Source organism: Nicotiana sylvestris, chromosome 3, assembly GCF_000393655.2.
Source record: "Nicotiana sylvestris chromosome 3, ASM39365v2, whole genome shotgun sequence".
Classification (NCBI taxonomy): domain Eukaryota; kingdom Viridiplantae; phylum Streptophyta; class Magnoliopsida; order Solanales; family Solanaceae; genus Nicotiana; species Nicotiana sylvestris.
The window spans coordinates 168387991-168409428 of NC_091059.1; the positions used below are offsets into that span (position 1 = coordinate 168387991).

At 38.1% G+C, this 21438-nt stretch overlaps 2 protein-coding genes across 2 annotated transcripts; both read right to left on the bottom strand.

Annotated features, from left to right (window-relative positions):
- Positions 1–9453: 9453 nt before the first annotated feature.
- On the bottom strand, positions 9454–13453 carry LOC104237913 (uncharacterized). The gene is made up of 4 exons (XM_009792147.2): positions 12915–13453; positions 11966–12397; positions 11214–11520; positions 9454–9952 (listed from the first exon to the last, which is right to left on the bottom strand). The coding sequence occupies exons 1-4, from the start codon at positions 13350–13352 to the stop codon at positions 9810–9812; spliced, it is 1320 nt and encodes a 439-aa protein (XP_009790449.1). The 5' UTR covers positions 13353–13453; the 3' UTR covers positions 9454–9809.
- Positions 13454–13937: 484 nt separating this feature from the next.
- Positions 13938–19122, bottom strand: LOC104237912 (4-coumarate--CoA ligase-like 9). Its single transcript, XM_009792146.2, has 6 exons — positions 17739–19122; positions 16892–17081; positions 16015–16160; positions 15835–15902; positions 14449–14551; positions 13938–14212 (listed from the first exon to the last, which is right to left on the bottom strand). The coding sequence occupies exons 1-6, from the start codon at positions 18753–18755 to the stop codon at positions 14087–14089; spliced, it is 1650 nt and encodes a 549-aa protein (XP_009790448.1). The 5' UTR covers positions 18756–19122; the 3' UTR covers positions 13938–14086.
- Positions 19123–21438: the final 2316 nt, after the last annotated feature.

Below are 21438 nucleotides of genomic sequence, written 5' to 3' on the forward strand. Positions count from 1 at the left end.
AACAAAAAAATGAAAAAAAGAAATGGAAAGGAAATACCTCAAAATCTATAGATCGAACTCCAATCAGTTTGACCTTCGACTTGAACCTTTTTGAGGTAAAAACGAACTTTAATCGAGTGTTCTCGACTGAGAACACCCAACTAAAGTTGATTAAAACCCCAATTTCTTTTTCCCCTCGGATCAAATCCAGGTTTGGTCCTTCTAGGGTTTTTTTTCAATCGATTTAAACTTCGACCAGTTCTAGCAAGACTCGAGCCAAAGTAGGGGTGGTTTGGGAACGAGGGAGGTCAGGTGGAGCTGGGGTGTGAACTTGGGACTGGTTGGGTAGGTTTAGGGTTTTGCTCGAATCTTCGATTGAAGATTCGAGACAGACCGGGATGATTCGAGGTTAAAGGGGTAGGGAACTATGTTGTGGGTGGTTAGGAGGTTCAGTGGTGTGAATTTTGTGGTCACTGGCATCATTGCCGCTGGATTTCAGGCGAAGGGGTATGAGGGCGGCTAGGGTTTCAGGGGTTGTTTGGTCTCTGGTTCTTGGAGACGAAGGGGAGGGGTTTGGCTTGGGGGGGACGGGTAAAGGGTTAGGCTTATATACCAGAGGGGGAAACGAATCCTGGCTTGATCTGATGAGATCAACGGCCTGGATTGATCATTTAAGTGGAACGTCGTCGTTTAGGCACTCCTGAGATGACGGGATCGGTCTTGGATGGGAATGGGTCGGGTATTGGAGGAGTTGATCTGGACCATTCGATACAATCAAACAAATGGTTGAGATTGACAGACTTAAAACGACGTCATTTGGATTAGTCGCAGGTGGACTGGATTTGGGGCGGGTATGGGCTGGTCTTTTGGATTTGGGCTTGGCCAAATTGGCCTAACCGAATTTTCCTCTTCTTGTTCTTTTTTTCCTTTTTAATTTTCCTTTTCAACAATAAACTAAAAATCCTAATTAAATTATAAAATCAACAATTAACTAAAAATATTAACTCTTAATAATAATTATCACATGAAATTAAACATCAAATAAAGATAAAATCACACAATTCAGACATTAAATGCAAAAATTGCAAAGTACCTATTTTTGTGATTTTTCCATTTTGTAAAACAAACTTGATTGTTTAATTAATTCCTAAATTGTAAAATTAAATCTTAAATGCACATGCAACACATATTTTTGTATTTTTCTTAATTAAAGTAGAAATAAACATGCACAGACAAAATACAAATAAATCACAAACAACACAACACCATTTTATTTTATTTTTGAATTTTTTGGGAGTAGTTCTCATGGGGAAAAAATCACGTGCTCACAGTGACCATCCTTATGTATTCCATATCTCTTCATTCGTCGACCTCATTGAGTTTTTGTCTCGTACTCTCGTTGTTGATGGTGTCGCTTTCATGGGAGAACCTCAGGCTAGGTTCTCCGACCTCGACTAGTATAACTATTTCTGTTCCGTAGACCAGGGAATAGGGCATCTCTCTTGTTCTTGTCTACAGGGTGGTTCTATGCGCCTATAGTACTTGTAGGAGTATTTCTGGATGTAGTCCATTGGCTTCTTCAAGTTTCATCTTCATGATGTTTTATATGGACTTATTTGAGGATTCTGCCTGCTCGTTGCCCGCTGATGATAAGAAGTTGAAAGTATCCTCTTAATGAGCCATTTCTTGAAGAATTCAGTGGTTTTCTTTCCCGTAAACTGGGGACCGTTGTCGCAGCTTATCTCCTTGGGTAGGCCGAATCGGTAGATGATATTTTTCCATATGAAAGCGATTACCTCTTGTTCGTGCACGTAGGTGAACGCTCCTGCTTCCACCCATTTAGAAAAATAGTCAGCTAAAACTAAAAGAAATCGTACATTACCTTGCCCCGATGGGAGTGGACCCACGATGTCCTTTCCCCACTTGATAAATGGCCATGGAGAGGTGACCGAATGAAGGTTTTTTCCTGCTTGGTGAATTATTGGAGCATATTTCTGAAATTGCTCGCATTTCTTCACAAATTCTGAGGCGTCTTTCTTATTGGTGGGGCAGTAGTACCCGACCTGTATGAGACACCTAGCGAGTGCTCGATCACCAGAATAAGTGCCGCAGTGGTCTTCATGGACTTCCTCGAGAATGCGCTGGGTTTGATTCGAACCTAAACACTTCACTAGAGAGCCTCCATATGTTCTCTTGTACAAGTCGGTATGAAGGAGGTTGTATCTGGCCGCTTGCATTCTTAGTTTTTTATCTTCCTTTTTATCGTTTGGGAGGGTGCCATCCCGCAAATATGTAATAATATAATTACACTAGTCCCAAGTCAAACTTACAGATTTTACCTCGATTTGGTCTAGTGATGAGTTGAGGAGATGGACTACGCTTTTATCATCGGTCGTGATGTTTTTGGTGGCGGCGGCCAATTTGGCGAGGCCGTCTGCTTCGATGTTCTAAGCTCGCGGGATCTGGTCGAGCTGGCATTCGTCAAAATTGGGCAACAACTTACAGATCTCAGCTTGATATTTTTTGCAACCTTTGTTCTTTGATTTGGAAAGTACCTTTGACTTGGTGGACCACGAGTGAGAATCACAATAGAGTTTTAGCTATTTTTCCCCACACTTGAGTGCTAGCCTCAGCCCTGCAATTACAGCCTCAGAATCAACCTCGTCGTTAGTCACATCTGGGCATCTTATGGATTGGTGAATTGGTTTACTAGTAGGGACCTCGAGTACGAGTCCTAGTCCAGATCCAGAAGCATTGGATGCGTCGTCTGTGTACAGGACCCTGAGGTCTTGTGTTTGAAGAGAATCTTGAGCGGCTTCCTTCTCAGCTTCGAGCATTACTTTTACACTAAAGTCTGCGAGCACTTGCGACTTTATTACTGCTCGAGGCTGGTATGTGATGGCGTGCTCACTTAGATCGATAGCCCATTTGGCCAGCCTCCCCGATAGCTCGAGTATATGTAAAATGATTCTTAAAGGGAAAGTGGTAACGACCGAGAAAGGGCGGCATTGAAAATAGGGTCTAAGCTTTCGTGCATTTACTGCTACTTCGGAGATGGCGAGTTAGATGAGGAGTTGTTCCATGGGTTCAGGCTTCGAGAGTAAAGATGCGAAAAAATCTATGACATCTATCTAACGACCATGAGATAAATCTCTATAGGGTGGCGATTCGACCAGTCAATCTTTGGACTTGCTTCTTAGTAGTCAGTTGTTCAGGTATCCCATCGATAGCCTTGATTTTATCTGGGTTGAATTTAACTCCTCGTTGTGATACTAAGAAAACCAAAAGGATGTAGAAGATCATAACATGAGTGATTCGGCAGATTTGGATTCATATATATATATATATCGAGGTTATGCCAAACGCGCATTTCTCGGGGTTTTTTTCATCCTGTCTGTCTTAGTATGTCAAAAGTTTCCTTCAAGTGGTCGATGTGGTCTTCTGCCTTCACAAATTTGACCAGCATGTCGTTGATATATACCTCCATGGTCTGGCCGAGTTGATCTTTGAACATTTCTGTGACCAACCTCTGATAGGTGGCCCCTGCGTTCTTCAACCTAAATGGCATAACCCTATAACAATATGTTCCCCTATAGGTGATGAACATGACTTTCTCTTGGTCCTCTTCTTCCATGAGTATTTGGTTATAACCCGAATACGCATCCAGGAAACTTAGCAGTTTGTGTCTGTACGTTGCGTCAATGAGTTGGTCGATATGTGGCAATGAGAATGAATCTTTCGGGCATGCTTTATTTAGGTCTGTGAAGTCTATACACATCCTCCATTTCCTATTTTTCTTTTTGACCATCACCACGCCGGCTATCCATTTGGGGTACTTCGACTCCTTGATAGAGCCATTTGCTAATAGCTTTTCAGCCTCCTCATGGATGGCATCGCTGATGGTGGGGTTGAACTTTCGTCAGACCTGCCTTACTTGGGGATAGAAAGAGTCGATGTTTAATTTGTATTTGGCGATCTCTTTGAGGATGCCTGACATATCTGTCTTACGTTGGTTATTAAGAATTGATTAAATTTACCTGGTTCAAGGAGTTTGCAATCGATGTAGGCCTTTTTGATGGAGTCACAGTGGTCTAGTTGAATAGGGTCGAGGTCTTCCATAGTTGATTATGCGGCTTCAACCGTTTTAGGATCCAGAATGACTTCCCTAGCTCCTTCTTGTGGAGACCTTGACTCTAGTGATTGATATGCTTCTTTTTCCTTATCTTTCTTTTGTCGAGTTGTCGTGCTATATATGGCAACACGATAGTATTCCCGGGATGTGCGATGTTCCTCTCATATGCTGAATATTCCCCAAGTTGTTGGGAACTTAATCACTTGGTATAAGATGGAGGGGACGACTCTCATAGGATATATCCATGGTCGTCCTACTATGGCATTGTATGGGTGACCTGGTCCATAATATGGAACGTTGTCTCCAGAGTTATGCCAGCGGCGAGGACGGGGAGTGTAATTTCTCCCGAAGTCCGTTCAATTGCATTGTTAAAATTGGTTAGTGTGATGCAACATGGCACTATCTTATCCTCGAGTCTCACCTAGGCGAGGACTCAATGATGGATGATTCCCACTCCATTCCCATCATCTACCATGATACATTTAACATTAGTATATAAAATTCGTAAAGTAATGACTAGAGCATCGTTGTTAAAGAAAGTTAAACCGTCAGCATCTAACTTGTCGAAAATGGTACTTTCTTCGAGTCACTTATACCGTTAGTGGGTGATCGATCTTTTGAGCTTGTGGGTGGCAGTGAACTTGACGTCATTGATGAAGGTATCGTCGCTGCCACCAATAATTATATTGATGGTACGAGCTAGTGAGGGAGGCTTCGGCGGGCCTTAAAGTTCTCGACCACTTGCGAAAGTGCTTCTTCCTTTGTTGCTCAGTAGCTCTTTGAGGTGCCCTTGCTGCAACATGTTCGCTACCTCTTGCCTTAGGGCGATGCAATCTTTCGTTTTGTGTCCGTGTTCCTGGTGGAACTCACAGAGGGCATCATATTTCCTGGTGCTCGAATCGGACCTCATCTTTGGCGGCCACTTTACCTTTGTTTCGAGTTTCTCAAGGGCGTAGATTACTTTTGTAGGTGTAACACAAAAATTATGAGCAGATAACAAAGGGGGCATACCTCTCTCATTCCTGTGAGCCCCTACCCTCGGCCTAGACGGACCATCTTCATAGCAAAAGGAAGGAGGGTCGGGTGCACTGACATAAGGCTGATATCATTCTCTATTTGGCCATGAGACTGGGTGATCCCTTCTCATGTTATTTTTTTGTTATTTCCTAGCTCAGTTTGTACCTAGATGAGTCATCAAGTTGGTCCATTGAGTTCGTCATCATCTGCTCAAACCTCGGCACAATAGACATTATGGATTTCATCCAAACTGGTTGGAGGATTCTTCATCAACTGACTTAGCAGCTTTCTGGTCACTCTTGAACCCTCTCTACTCAACCCATTTTGAAAGGTTGCGACTGCTGTCCCTTCGGGCACATTTGGTAAGGTCATCCTTACCCTATTGAATCGGACGAGGAAGTCCCTCAGTCCCTCTCCTAGGGATTGTTTGATGACGAAGATGTCATTTACTCTTGTTTCGGTTTTCTTGGCTCCGGCATATGCCGTCACGAACTTGTCGACCATTTATTCGAACGTTTCTATGTAGTGAGTTGGTAGCTGTGAATACCATGTTAGTGCCCCTCTAGTGAGGGTTTCGCTGAATTTCTTCAGCAAAATGGAGGATATATATTCCTTGGTTAGGTCGTTGCCCTTCATGACGGTGACGTAATGAGTCACATGGTCTTCAGGGTCAGTTGTCCTGTCGTATATTCTGAGATATGGTGGTATTTTGAAGGTCATTGGTATGGAAAGTGGGGTCGCTTCCTCGCTATACGCCTACTCTACAAACCCGCCGTCATCCCTTTTCGGCAGTAACTTAGGGGCGCCCGGTATCTTGTCCACTCGTTCCTGGTGTTCCTTTATTTGGTCTCTGAGCATCTTATTTCATTCTCCATTTCTTCCATTATTTTCAAAACAGCGGTGAGGAAGTTGTCACATGCAGTGTCAATAACATTGCGAGTTATACTTGAAGTTGGAGGGTATGGTTGATCGCCATGTTCGTCCCCTCATCGTACCTTGTAGGATCTTGTGGTTTCTATGGTCACGTATGGAGCTTGTTTGTTGAGCACGCTTACTAGGGTATCGGTTAGCCATTCTTAGAGAAGCTTCTTCATGGCAGGTGGCGTCCCTTTTCCTGTAGACGTAGAAGCTCCTTTCATGTTTGGTTTCGTTGTGCTGCAATAAGAGGGAGGCAACCTTTCACACCTAGGGGAGGCAGTGAGCATCACATCCTCGCGCTATGTTTCATAGCTCTTGTTGATGGCGTTCATGAGGTTATTGGGGATGTAACTGTTACGCCCCATGTTTTCGTACGTGAAAGTACACTTAAACGTATTTTCGTTCATCATATAAACGACTAGGTTGAGGAGGACGAATGCACTTAAACGTGAGAAAGGAGATTTTGGACAAATAAAAACGAGCTACTTACTTACCCGACGTGCCTGTTTCACCAACTTACTTTCCATCCTTCTTGCTTGAGTTACTCGACACATGTCCAAATTATTTAATGAGGATGAGACACATGTTTCAAAATGGGAAAAAGGACCAACATGAATCACCTACTTGATTAAGTAGGTGACAAGTAGGTGCATTACCTACTTAGAGCTTGTGGATCAAATTAAAAGGGAATGGAAAAGGATAGAGATGGGTAAATCTTGGAGGAGCCCAAGACCCATCTTCCCAAGCCCATTAGTGGGGCCATATAAACATAGATATATCTCAATTCCACTTAGAAAATAATTCATAATCTCTCTCTATTGCAACGTGAAGGAGCTCCAAAATATCAGCCCAAGATCTCTCTCAAAGTTATCCTAGGGTTCAAGACCAAATCCACAAGTTGGTAAGGTGATTTCTCTCTTGGAAGATCAAGATCACCTAGTTATCTCTCTACTTTGTTGTTTGGGGTAAAGAGCTTATTTGAGCTTGAAGTAAAGCTTAGTTGGATGAGTATTCTTGCTGCCAAGGTAAGGTTTAACTTCTCCTATATGTAAGATCATATATGTATATTTAGTTGATTTGATAAAGGAAACTTGTAAAGTAAGTTGAACTTATTGTTGAAGTGTTGTAGTTGTTGGACTATTTTGGAATTGAATTCTTGATGTTTTATGGCTGGAAATCAGTAGAAATAACTTAAGAATACTATTGCTATTGTGGTTGATGTGTTTGCCAGAAGAGAAGACTTGGAAAGTGCAAGTAGAACTTGGTTGTTGGGTGACATGGTGTGGACTATTTTGCTGATGTATTGTAATAAATATGAAGTTAGATATTGATATATATATTTGCTGACATTCTGAACATGTTGGTCTTGTTGTTTGATTTGAAGAAAATGGAAATAATAAGGGAGGTGCTATCCAAAATTTCGTAGATGAGCCTGTCGATCATTTATGTTGAGTTCTAGCTTTCGTAAGCTTAACAATGGCCCCTTATTGTTTGTTGTAGATTGAAGTACTAACGGGTTGAACCGACATCGTGTGGTTAAGTAATGACATTTTGAGTTTACAAATGATCATGTCGGTGTATAGGCTTGTATCTCATATATATAAGTTTGTATACCATGTTGGATCATCCTATATCGAGTATTCCCTTATGTTTATTCTGGGTATCTCATGACGGCTTTCCGGTTCATTGGCCCATGATAGTATGATAAGAAGGATACGTTACGTTGGTACTCGGTTGAGTTAGGCACCGGGTTTCCGTCGCGACCCTCTGATTTGGGTTGTGATAGTCATTTGTCGCCCTAGTCTCGTTTCCTTGGTTACTTGCCATGAAAATGTCTATACGTACAGAGAGGGAAAAAAACTTTGTGGCTCATCCGGTTAGCAAGTTACGTGAGTTGTAGTTCTAATGGAAACTAAAAAATTAGCTAAGAAATTCCCACATACGGTGCCAAAATGTTTGACCAAATTTTAGATCTAGGTTTAAGCAATTACATTTTCTTAGCAAGGTAGGGTTAATCTTAGCCAATAATAATATCCAGTAGATTATTTAATTAGTGTTGTGACAAAATATTGCAAAATCTGTGGTAATAGTGATGAATATATGATAATGAACAATGCTTAATGGCGTAAATGTGATATAAGTAGCATTAAATAGCAATAAATAACGTATGATGGTATTTATATAAATAGATGTAATAGATATGATCGAGAAGGGGGGTGGAATTGTATAATGTTCCTTCTGATAACAATAAATGATTGATGAGCCTTTGAATATTCGGATTCTCCTTGGATCGTGGGGGAAAGACTAGATAGGGATCTCAAGAAAAATGTATCTTTTGTATGTATGTAATAAAGCAAGAATCTATAGAGAATGTCAAAGTGTTCTTTTACAAATGAGTGTTTAATGTCCCCTATAACTATGTTTCTTTCTATTTACAAGGGGACATGTGTCACAAAGCCCTAATAGTACAGATCCAGAGAATATTCATTGGAATATTCATTGGAATATTCTCTTTAAAGTCTTCCTAAAACTAGTCGCTATTACTCTGTTCAAAAAGAGTGCTCGTCCTCGACCTTGATCTCTGTTGATTCCTCGACCTAGCCCTTCATCTCTTATAAGATCACCTCGACCTTGAATCTATCTTTTGTAGAAGTCATATTGATGAAACGTTGCTGCCCTCGAAGGCCCTCTTAATGCTGACGTGGTCTAAACATAACTAAGATAATTTTTGGCCTATACATAAACATCTTACCCTCCTTAAGCTCCACTTGTGAGAATTCACTTGGTTTGTTGTTGTTATTGTTGTCAATTCACACTGAATTTCATCAATCATTTATTTTGAGTCGTATCTTCATGTTAGATAGATACCGTCAGAGAAATTACCCACCGTATGGTCAAAGTTATAAGTTGGTTAAAAAACGTCATATTTGTACTCGCATAATCTTGGGAGGAGATGATTTAAATGGAATAACATAGTTAATGAGTATTCATATAGCCGACTTCAAAAGTGTCCAGTTGAAACTGTTTCTTTTTCTCAGATCCCTTTATTTCATAAGTTATTCAGTTTATAAATTTCAAGCAAGATAAAAAAGATCCTTGAAACATAAAAAACTAACCAAGATCCTGATTTACTACAGCGCCTTGCTTTACTGGAAATACCGGAGCTTTTAGTTTTATAGCTAAGTTTCATATTCCAAACTCCCATCAGTCAAGCAGTGAACCGTACATTTTATCGGTAGGAAGAGGTTTTTAAAAGGAAGAATAATTAAGCACCAACTTTGATCGTAAGCTGAGTAATATATGGATCACATAAATAAACCCCTCCACCCCCAAAAAGAAGAAGGGGGAAAAAAGGGCAAAAAGGAAAAGAACCATGAAAAAAATAAGATAATGCATGAGTTGTGATGTTGATTACAAAACAAGAAAAGCAGCGCTGGAATATATGATACAGTAAAATTTGTTTTACAGAGGTTGCACAACATTGTTTTAGTCAAGAGTACAGTTGATGTTTCATGAGGGAAAAAAAGAAATAAATAACACAGTTGTCGTGTTCTTACAGATATCATCCCTATTTTGGACCATGATAAAAACTGATATCCAAAATACAAGGGAATCAGGTATATATCATCATACGGAGAAGCAAAAGGTTATGGCTCTAGCTTTCACCTGAAGAGAAACTCGAGGAGAGCTGCAAAGCACATGAAGTATTAATTGGAGTTGCTTGTATGCAACATTTAGCTGTTGTTGTTACAGTCGGTGTATGTCACCTAACTTTTATTGTTAGAGTCATCCCGAGTAGAAAAGTAACCAACGTCATCTCAACGAAGAAAAGTGTGTTAATGAGTAATCGATCGACCATCCATCCAAAAATGCTAAAACCACCATGGTTAGACTGCACATAAGCCACTGGAAAGATAAAGCAAACAAGATTTTATTTGCTGTCAGAGGAAAAAAAAAAGGAAAGCTAAGGGATTCTACCGCTGTTCACATGGATTTGATTCGAAGATAGTGAGAAGGATATACATTTAAAAAAGAAAAACAAGAATGTAATGGAAGTTTGGGTGAGCTAAACCGATGATTGTCACTCGTTACAGGACACATAAAATACAACCGCAGGTATTTTACACAGCATATTCCCAACCTTCCAAATCTGCTTCTCTAGAGATCTGAAAATCCAACTCTACTTCTCCAGAGGTCCCAAAACCAAACATCAAGCTATGCATCATAGTCCCACTACATCTAGAAAATTGTAAATACTATGCCCACAGCACTTGTTTTAACTTGAAGTGCTTAATCTTATGAGACCCCTTTATCTAGGGGCTTCACTCAACTGTCTGACAAGAGACTAGTACTGATAACTACGTAATTCTCTTTTGGAGTAACAAAGACTATTGAGATTATTATTAAATACAGTTTGTCCTGAAAACTTAGTATTTCTGGCAGTTTAGACCCTCGCTTCACCTGACTTTGCTCATGAGCAGAAAGATTTAAAATCCAAAGCAATAATTATTTAAAGCAAAATAATCAAAAAGAAGAAGGAAGTTCTAGCCAAAAAAGTACGCGTCTTTGGTTTCTATAAGGAAACATGAAAAGCATAACTTTGCAATTTTTCAATGAAAAGCATTCAAACTGCGAAAATGCAACATCCAAAAAAGAAAAACTGAAAAAAATTCAATGTAAAAGCATCAGAGTAGCTTTTCAGTAGTAGATCTGTAGATGAGATACCGATCTCATGTCTTTTTAAAACCTATATAGGCATTCCAAGACACTTCACAGGACAGGTTGGTACCCTAAGGGTCATAAAGTTTTCAGCACAGGAAACATGTGAAGCAAATAAATAAATAAAATAGGCACATTCACGCTGTTTCTTGTTTTGTTATGTGCTGTCATTCCAGTTAGAGAACTCACACCGCCAATCAAATGCAGGAAGGTAACAAAAGAGGATCTAAAAAGAGACTATGGCAAATGCGTTATGCAGGTACATCAATCATTATAACAATGTGGACTAGATGCTACTTCATACTATGTTGAACAAACAGACCTCTTATATTGCCTCAGTGAATCATGTCATTAAAGCTGCAAAATTCCCTTTCCACTTGGGCATAATAGGAATATAATACAAGCATACAAGCAGTACAAATTTCAGCAGAAGTTTGGTTTTGCATACCGAATGCTTGTCTCTTGTGATATGGCGACATAGTAGAAGTGAGTTGTATGTTTGTAGGTGGAGGCATACAATCAGCGGATTCCAGATCACCTTCTGAATAGTTTACAGGCAACTGGCTCACTGTTGTTGGTGTTTCACCATTTTTACCATCAGATGGAAGTCCGGAGACAGAAGTGTCATTGTTATTACATGTAACTAGTGCATGCCATCTACTGGCTACTGATCCAAGGCCTTGTGCTCTATGCGATATCTTTGCAGCTGCATTCAGACATATAACTAGTCCAAGCAGTTGAACAATTGATAATACCTGAATATGAAGTTCAATAGAAATAATACGATTAGCCAAGTAACAGTTTTAATATACTATGGTAGAGAATAACCACTAATATGATGATATTGTTTCGTAAGTTCAAAAAGTAAAGACAGGTACAAGATTTGATGGTCTAGATACACAAGTCTCAAAGATTTTGAATGCACTTCTCGGCGCTTCATATAAACTAACATGCCGAGAAATTTAAAAGTAGCATTCCCATGGGTTCCCCTTCACCTGGGAAAGAAGATTACATCCTGAACAATCAAGTTACTGTAAGCCAATCTGAACTGGGATTTGAACTTGTTGAATAAATGCATTATCTACAAAAAATTTGGGGCCTTAAAATTCTATAGTATCAGTAGATGCAGACAGACAATTTAAGAACTGTACGGTGAAACCAAGTGATTGTGTGAATGGTACTTAATATCAAGATGCATACCGCAAAATCACCAGCATTTATGAAGTTGATAATTCCTCGATTTGTAGTTGTCTGTAATAGAACTGTACATTGGCTGGCTGTGATTATCAAGTACTCCAGTAGGAGGAACATTCTAAACCTGTGGCTAATTTTACACAAATAATAAGTCAGACGCATATGTTCATTGATATAAACTGAGACATCCATATCCATTTCCAAAAGCTCGCCAAAATGTTCGAAGTGTATAATTTGTAAATTGCCCACTAGATGAAACAGAGCAGTTCCTACAAGAAAGATAATGGTAGAATATGCCCATGATACAAGTGAAGCAACCACAATTCCAATTGACCACAACACAGAACCATTGTAAAGATACACAGCCCTAGTGACTTCACGAGTTATCTTCAGCAAAAAGCAAATTGTCATCCATGAAACCACCAAATAATAAAAGGCCTGAAAACAACAAATTTGCCAGAATCAGAATGAGAAAAAGGGAGAAACATCGTGTTGGAATGGTAAAAACTTACCCGCTTAGAGATTCCTGAAAACACCAGTTACTTACGCCAAACCAATAGATTCATAACATATGTATATATATTTCTCACTTTACCATGGCCAATTAACATATACTCTCACTTCATTAAATCACTTAGCCATGGTAAGCTAATATAGTTTGGTGTACACAGTACTTCCAATAGCATACTATTTCGATTTTACAATTTATGAAGCATACTTTCGCTTTTTAGTTTGTCAAAAAAGAATGATTCCGTTCCATATATTTAGAACTTTAAACTTTCTACTTTACTATAGATTTATAACCACACAAACTACTTGTTTCTTTCTTAAACTGTGTACCCAATCAAACAAAGCCAAATAAGTTGGGAAAGTAGCTAAACAAATATGGACGCCATTTTGGGTGAAATTGTTGATGTGAGATTAACAAAAAATTAGGCTTGAATTGAACACTTACCCGTATCTTCTTGAGGTACAGCGCACTAAACTGAGTCAATTGACCATGGTATCGATCCACGAAAAGCAATTTCCTGATGCGATATTTACGAAGATTGTGTGAGATGCACAGCAACGATGTGGCGGCGGCAATAGATTGGCTTACAAGAACCTCGAGCTCAAAGTGATCAATCTTATACCGCTCACAATTAGAGCAGTAACTGAAGTCTACGAGAAGAGGCACAATAATTGAAATGACAAAAAAGGCCAGCCAGGAGAGACCGGTGCTTAAAATAGAGTACTGACAAAAGCCTAAAACTCGGAGAAAGCGTTCAAGCTTATTTAAGGAAATGTCGAGATCAGTGAAGTTTTGAATAGCGTCTATAAGCGAGACGTGAATCGAGTTGTCGTCGGCGTCGGCGGCGTCGGGTTCCGGTGGACGGCGTTCGACGGCGGCCATGACCCGAATGAGGTGCCGAAAAAGTCGAGGTTTTGGGTTATTGATGATAGCTCGTAAGTTTTTTCAACTAAATTGACACAAGAGACGTTAGCAAGTAGCCTAAGGTTTATGCTTCAGAAAGCAACATTTCATATGACTGTATCAAATTCTTTGTTTCCTCTTTATTTTTTTATTAACTTTTCATTTTCTTTTTTACGGGGAGAAGTATTATACAATGATGTTTGACGACGGTATGCACGTTCTATTACAAAGATTTTAATATTATTTTTTTAAGAATACAAGAAAAGGTAAGGCACCTTGCCAAAGTTTAGAATACAAGTTACTCTGTTTTTACCCTTATCTATCAATTTTGTATATAAATTTGCAATTCTTGAACATCTGGGGAAACTTTTTAAGTATTTTGTTACCTAAGCGAGTGACTGTATTTCGCTTTTGCCTTATTACATTAGAAGTGCTTTACTTGTATAAACAGACAAGTGTAAGACAGAAAATTCTGTTAAATATAGAGAAAAAAGATATAACAATTGATCACCCTATCCATGACATCAAAAGAAGGCACTTTGCCTCCTGTGAATTATTGCTCCATAAAACTTAAAACACCTGGTAATTTAAATTATGAGCTTCATAGGAAAATACATTGATGCAATAAGGTGACGTGGAAGACTTAAAACAACATATTATACATTAATATTGAACTGGTAATTAAAATTATGTAGATATATGTAATTGTTCCGTCATAATCTTGCAGAAGCACCACTAGAGGCATGATTAACGAGTTCTCTTCTCAAAATCTTTCCTGCTGGAGATTTTGGTATTGCGTTGATGAATGCAACACGCCGTATCTTTTTGTATGGTGCCACCTGCAAGGTAACTTCTGGTTACAATATGGATCTGTTGTTTACATGGACAACAGAATGTGCCAGTTCAAAATTAAATAGCCATATCTGGAACACATCAAAGCAACATGATACAGATTTTGATAGTTCATTTTAATTTCTGGTGCCATAAACACTCAGAGAGTTCACTTATCCTCTACATATACTAATGCAATGATCAAGCAAAACGGTTTTGGTTTTATATTCGGTTAGAGGCATACCTGTTTTGCGATGGCATCTATAATTTGCGACTCACTAATAGTGCTTCCTGGTCTTCTGACTATATAAGCCATAGGAATCTCCCCTGCTTCTTCATCGGGATATCTAGATTCAGGTGAAACGAAAAGATCGTATTAGGAGTTCGAATATCAAAAATGAACTGAAATTGAGAGTCAAGATCTGCTTGGGAAGCTTATAATTTCCACGAGTGGCCGAATACTAAAATACACAGACAGAGAGAGAGACACACACACGACACATCAGTGCCTCATTCATATTCCGTTGCCACCTTCAGAGCTAGTAAAGATTATTTAGATGGCAAAACAATTGCTTCAATTGCTTTTGCCATTGCTTAGTTTTCTTCGCATAACAGAATTCCCAGAATCGAAATCCTCTGGTGTCTGTGGAATCGGTGTAAGTCCCCAAATTGAGCACACTAGAATTGCATATCCCAAATGTGTCGTGTGGTAGAATATGTGTTCAATATGTGTGTCAAATGCTTATCATGTCTTATCTTCCAATGTGAATATGTTTAACAATGTGGAATATGTGTTGAGAAAGGTTAAGAACTCGTGTCAAAGAAATTGAATAAAGATTGTTGTGTCAATTCGTATGCAAAGTCTCTATGTGCTTAGAATTTCCGAGCTTTTCTCTTGTGTGTGAACATGCCTTACTTGATAGGCCTTATTGTTGCCATGATAATGTTATTGAACATGTAAAAAGGGAAACTTGAATTGTAAGATACGGCCAAGTGCCAAGAATGACAATGAATGAGGCTACTCGTGCCATGAAATGAAAGATGGGAAAGAAATGTAAATCGAGATGAACGATTTACCAGGCTAAAAATCACATATTGAAATACTGGGCTTCAATAAGAACTATAAATATTTATGAGTTTATACTTTATATGACACTCCTTTTCCTTTTTATCATTTTATTAGTATGAAAATGTAGAAATAAAGGTAAAGACACAAGCTTCTAAAAGAACAGATGCTGTAACTCTGCAACTACACAGTACAGTGGACCAAAGACTCACCTGATGTTCTAAAAGCCTAAGTATCAACAAGTTAAAAACCCAAAGAGAAAGTAGAATTTCCAGACCAAATTTGTGAAAGACATGTGTTAAGAAGATTCTATTACAAATGTGATACTAGTTAAATACTAGAGAGAGAGTACGAATACGTAGTCTTGTAAGAGGAAGCTGGACTGCAAGTTTTTGAACAATAATGCCCATTGGTTAAGTTGTATTGCTAGAAGTGAGTTTTTAATGAAATCAAATGTAAATTTTTCAAAAAGTTTATGATTTTCCCATCATACTGGTACATGAGTACATAGCGATGGCACAAGAATTGGGAAGGCGGCAGAGGGAGGCAGATAGGATTACATACGGAATAACTGCTGCATCAGCAACATCAGGAATTGATTGAAGCAAATGTTCAAGTTCAGCAGGGGGTACCTGAAAGTTCATCGTTTCATAAGATACTGAAGCAGTAACATAGTAAGAGAGGAGAGATAACAAGTTTGCATACGAATAACAACTGAAACAGGATCAGCTATAATTTAACTACCTGATACGCCTTGTACTTTATCAGTTCTTTTAACCTATCGACAACATATAGAAACCCATCTGCATCAAAATAGCAGAGATCGCCAGTTTTCAGCCAACCTTCTGAATCGAGTGTTGCTGAGGTTGCTTGTTTATCTCCAACATAGCCTGCCATTCACCACCATTCTCTTTCAGAATTCAAGTTTGATTGAAAGGGTATTATAAAGGCCATATTGGAAACAAATATAGTAGCAACAACATAAAAGTATGTTTCAGATCATATATATTTGCAATCACGTACACTATTTTTCATATTTGCCTCCTTGAATGAAATCAACAACACTCAGCAATATCAATAAAAAATATTACAAGGAAACTTCTCGATTGTGGCATATTAGTAAACTATACTAGTTAAATTTTTAAAACAATGAATTGCTTTTGACTTTACTTACTAACTCAATCTGCAAATCGTAAGTTATTGATGAAATCCTAGTTCAAAGCTATCATTGAAATGCCTAGTTCCTGAAGCAACATTCTTCTGTATTACAGGAATGAAAGGAAAGGGGAACAGACTGACAAAAAGCAAGCAAAGGCTGTGAATATAAATAATGTCAAGCCATTAAAGTAATCCTTGCAAATTCATCAACTTCAAAGGCCCATATTTGCACAACCAGAAGGTGAATTAACAACTATATATGCAGGAGCCAATGCCATATTTGGGCAATGAATGCAGCCTTACTTATCGTCTTCAACTTGATCCATAAAATTATAGCTGAACTATCCTTTTACAAAAATATATGTTTGTAATAACTTCTTGCCATAAAGTAGCAGTAGGTGGAGAAAGATCCATGTCCACAACTTAACATTTTGACTCTGTGTCTTATATATGTAAGCATCACCTTTCATGATTGTTGGCCCACGTATCCAAAGCTCTCCACGCTGGCCAGGAGGTAAGGTCTCTCCACTATCAGGATCAACAATCTTAGCTTCCGCATTCACAGCAAGGCGACCAGCAGATCCATACCGGTCTGATTCCTCAGGGCCACTCATCCCTGTTGCTCCTCCAGTAGTCTCGGTCAGACCATATCCCTATGATGCATCACAATTGAACACATTAAACAAAACATTGTGTCATATCATTAGATGCAAGCACAATATGCACACATCATGGCATATAACACAAATACAGAACAAATAGTTACTCTCATAAGTATTTTCCTTATGCTTCTCCACTTACCAGAAATCTTTCACCTAATTTCTAGTTCGCATGTACCATCTCTATCTAAACATTTAGCATTTTATGTTCTAATATTTTGGTAGTTTGATTTTCTTTTTAATTTTGTTGCACCTCAATTAATCTATGCATACCTGCTAACCCCCACCAACATAGCTATCCGATAAATTTGCCCATCAAGGTTTAGATAGATGAGTAGAATTCAGTCTTGTCTCTGCTGGGAGCCAGGGACTGGAATCTTGGTTCTGATCAAGGTTGTCACTCCAACACTTAATTTCAGCAACTTTCTAATTCTTGTTAATTACTCCTACTTAAATAAAATATCTTCACGTTTATGTATATTAGTAAAGTAATAGTAAAAAATACGGGCTACGACAGTTTTAATTCACAGATAAAAGAGAAAGGGATTCCATGAGATATTCGGAAAGAGAAAAAGAAGCATCCCATGAGAGGTTACTGTTTCAGATTCACAAACACACGCCAAATCTAGCGCGTGATAACCGAACACATACTTGTATTATCATCACGTTAGGGAACCTGCTCTTGAACCGCTCTGCCACCTCCTTCCCCAGCGGCGCTCCGCCGCACGCCAGCAGCTTCAGTGAGCTGAGATCATACTTCAACGCCAAATCCGACTTCGCCATTGCCACCACCAGTGGCGGCGACACTGGGATGTACGTAACTCTGTACTTCTCCACCGCCTCCAACATCTTCTCGAAATCAAATCTCTCAATTATCACCACAGTCTCCCCGAACGCCGCTAATCTAATAAGCATAAAAAATCCAAACACGTGAAACATCGGCAACGTCATGAACGACACCTCTTGCTCCGCCTTTTCACCTTCATCAGCAGCATTATTGAATTTGTTGTAGTACAAACCGGTTATTAACGCGATTAAATTCCGGTGAGTTAACTCAACACCTTTTACTTTCCCAGTAGTTCCAGAAGAGTAGAGAATAGCAGCTGAATCGGACTGGTGAATGATTGGGTAAGAGACGGGAGCAGAAACGGGAGCTTGAATCATGGCGAGGAATTCAGGGGAATCGAGTAGAATAGTGCCAAGGGGAAGCGACGGCAGTTTAACGGCAGTAGAGGAAGTTGCAAAAGCAATGGCGGGTTTACACAGCTGAATCATGTGACTTACCTCGGCAGTGGAAGACAGTGGATTAGCTGGAGAAACAACAATCCCTAGAGAGAGGAGTGCGAAGTATACAATTGGAATATGGGGTGAAGGAGGGGAGAGAACAAAAGCGACATCGTTTTTAGAAAGGGAAGGAAAACGGGTTTGGAGAGAAGAAGCAAGAGATTGAATTTTTTGAAGGAAGTCGGCGTAAGAGAGGCGGTGGCCGGTGGTGGCGTCAATAAGGAAAGTGGTGGCGTTGACATTGATTCCGGTGGTCGGTGAGTTGAGAAGAGAGAGGGTGTATTGGATGATAGAAAGAGGTTCTGTTAACGGTGGCAATGGGACTGGTTGTCTTAGGCTATGGAAAGTTTTAGTTTGTGGGCAATAGCCATTCCTTGGATCCATATGGGTTTTGAACTTTGTTTTTTTTTTAAGTTAACCAATATGAAGAAGGAAGAAGAAGAAGGTGTATTATGGCAAAGATTTGCAGAAGTTCAATGCTATCTATGGATAATAATTATTGCAGAAATAAAAAATAAAAAAAAGTAGGCAGTTTATTCAAGCAAATATGAATGGCTGATTTTACGAAAAGCTTTGAACAATGTTTTCGTCGAGTTGTTGAAGTGAGAAAAGAAGTCAGAAGCCGACGATATTGACGGAGAGTAAGGCTAAGGGCTTGACGAGAATTAAATATGATGAGGTTTTCTAATTTGTTTCTTGTTTGTACAGGTATTAAATTTCCAGAAGAAGAGCAGGACTTGGCTTGGTTGGTGGTGGCGCTATATCGGAATTGTAGTCTGATAAAATAGTGGACGTCTACCAAACACGTCAAACTCATGGCTTTTCTTTATTTTTTTTCTTCTAAAAATGGCTTCCTCACAAACTCTTGTTATTTTTCAAATTTTAACCCCCTTTTCTTCAATTGTTAGTAGTAATTTAATCTTCAACAATGCCAAAAGCCAAAAAAATCTTAAATCTTTAATTGTGAAACCTGAACTTTTATACGGTGACTGGATCGAGTGAAATGAGTCAATGAGCAGTATTTTGATAGTTGATCTTACATTTTCTTATTACTCCTACTATGTTAAAAGATTTGTATATTACAGTAAATCCTAGATAGAGACTCATTATCATCAAAATCATTCCTCCGTCCATTTTTACTTGTCTATGCACATTACTTAATAAGCATAATAAAATAATAATTTTATTATATTACGCTTTACTAATGTTTGACTAGGCACACTCCAAATCTCTTGGAAATGGTTAGTAGCAGTACTTAATATTAAGGAAAAAATATGTATAAAATGGTTAATTATCTCTTGATTTTTCAGACGGAACAAGTAAAAGTAAATATTTCTTTAAGTATAGTGGACAAGTAAAAAATAAAGATGTATGAAGTATTAGTACTGCTTATTTCTAAACATATATTGTGATATATGCTGAAAAATTATTGCGCTCTGAAAGTTTTATCCATTGCACATTGATAGTGACATTGCCTAGAGGTCCTTGATTAAAAGTAGAAACCTTTTTGCTTGAGGGTATTTCAGACATTTTGCAGAGTTTGCTTTCTAGGAGACTTGTGCTTTATGCTTTGTTGTTTGGACATTAATCAAATTAGACAAAAGAAACAGCACACTTTTCTCTTAATTCCAGTGTATGTCCCTCAACCTAATTGAAATCCCGTTCTAGGTTGGGACGATAAGGATGTTTAGTAGCTATTGAAGATTTGTCCGTATTTCCGACTTTCTTATATTTAATTGTGACGTTTTTTTTGCTATTTGTGGACCTATGTTTCATTGTCATTGAATATTATGGGGCTAGTTGATAAATTATTATTTAGACTGTCTACATCTAAGATGATCAGGTTAGCACAAAATAATAATGGTCTTCTTTTGAGAAAGTAATAAAAATGGCCCCTTATGTTTGGGGTTGGTTTTGAAATAGTTCCTTAATATTATTCTGAGCAGTTTAATCTCTTAAGTTTGTTAGAAGTGTGCATTTTTTATCTTCATCAAATATTTTAACAAACTTTATTTGTTAAGTCTAATGGAAAACTAAAAATATTAGGTAACTCCCGTCAAATTCAAGAATTATAATACCTAAAGCTGCATCAAACACCAGAAATATGACAAAAAATACAACAACAAAAAAAACTATCCTCAAATAAAATTGACCGTTTTTTTCCATTTTCTTGCATTGTCTCGGTATCTTTTACCCCTGATTTGAAAACTTTACGACAAGTACTTTCTACCTCAAAATCGTATATTTTGAAATTAGGTATTTTCTATTGGCTTATTCCAGCTCAAAAGAAGTCATTGTTTGAATCTTATATATATAGTCCTTATTTGTTGTATTTAATGTATATAACGATCACGAGAAGAAGTATTTAGAGTCCACAGCCAGATGCTCGAGGACATGATTATGTGACGTTAAGGATGCCCATTTGTTTTTGGTTTTGCCTACGAATTATCTCTTCTTAAAATATTAACAAATTTCATAGAAAAACTTAAAATATTCAAGCCTCAATAAGATTTGCATTCATAGCCAAACATAATAAGGTAATGTCTCAAGTACGTGCCTTAACTATTATATTTATAGCAATCCAATTTGTACATACGATTTCCTATTTGGGTTATTAGTATAAATGGTTCATTTTTAAGAAAGATAAATCAAAAGAATTAATGCACAAGTCTAGAAACAGTGAGACCAATTAATGTTAACCAAAAAAAAAGACCAATTAACATTAAAAAAAATTGGAAAAGGAAAAAACAATCATACTTCTTAAAACTTTGGGACAAGATATTATTTGGTTATTACTACTTTGACAGGCAACATTAGGTCATAAATTTAGTAAACAAGGTTAAAAATAATGTGAATCTGAAAAAATACACAAGATTTGCTATTAGAAGCTTTTTTCAGTTTTTGTCACTAGAAAGATAAATCACTCTATTAGCTTCGTTTGATAAATAAGCTAGGTGGAAATCATTCTTTTGGCTTCTCAATTTTCGTTTCGACTTGTGAATCAAGAAATCAAACTTTATTATTTTATTTTAGGTGAAACTGTTCTTTTTTATCTATTTAAAAAAAA

Coding starts and splice junctions, on each gene's coding strand:
- LOC104237913 (XM_009792147.2), bottom strand. CDS start 13,352: ATGGCCGCCGTCGAACGCCGTCCACCGGAACCCGACGCCGCCGACGCC. Junction 12,398..12,914: donor TGTACCTCAAGAAGATACGG/GTAAGTGTTCAA, acceptor TGTTGTTTTCAG/GCCTTTTATTATTTGGTGGT. Junction 9,953..11,213: donor TCACAAGAGACAAGCATTCG/GTATGCAAAACC, acceptor TTATCTTTCCAG/TGGCTTATGTGCAGTCTAAC.
- LOC104237912 (XM_009792146.2), bottom strand. CDS start 18,755: ATGGATCCAAGGAATGGCTATTGCCCACAAACTAAAACTTTCCATAGC. Junction 17,082..17,738: donor CTAACGTGATGATAATACAA/GTATGTGTTCGG, acceptor GATGCATCATAG/GGATATGGTCTGACCGAGAC. Junction 16,161..16,891: donor TGGGCCAACAATCATGAAAG/GTGATGCTTACA, acceptor GGTGAATGGCAG/GCTATGTTGGAGATAAACAA.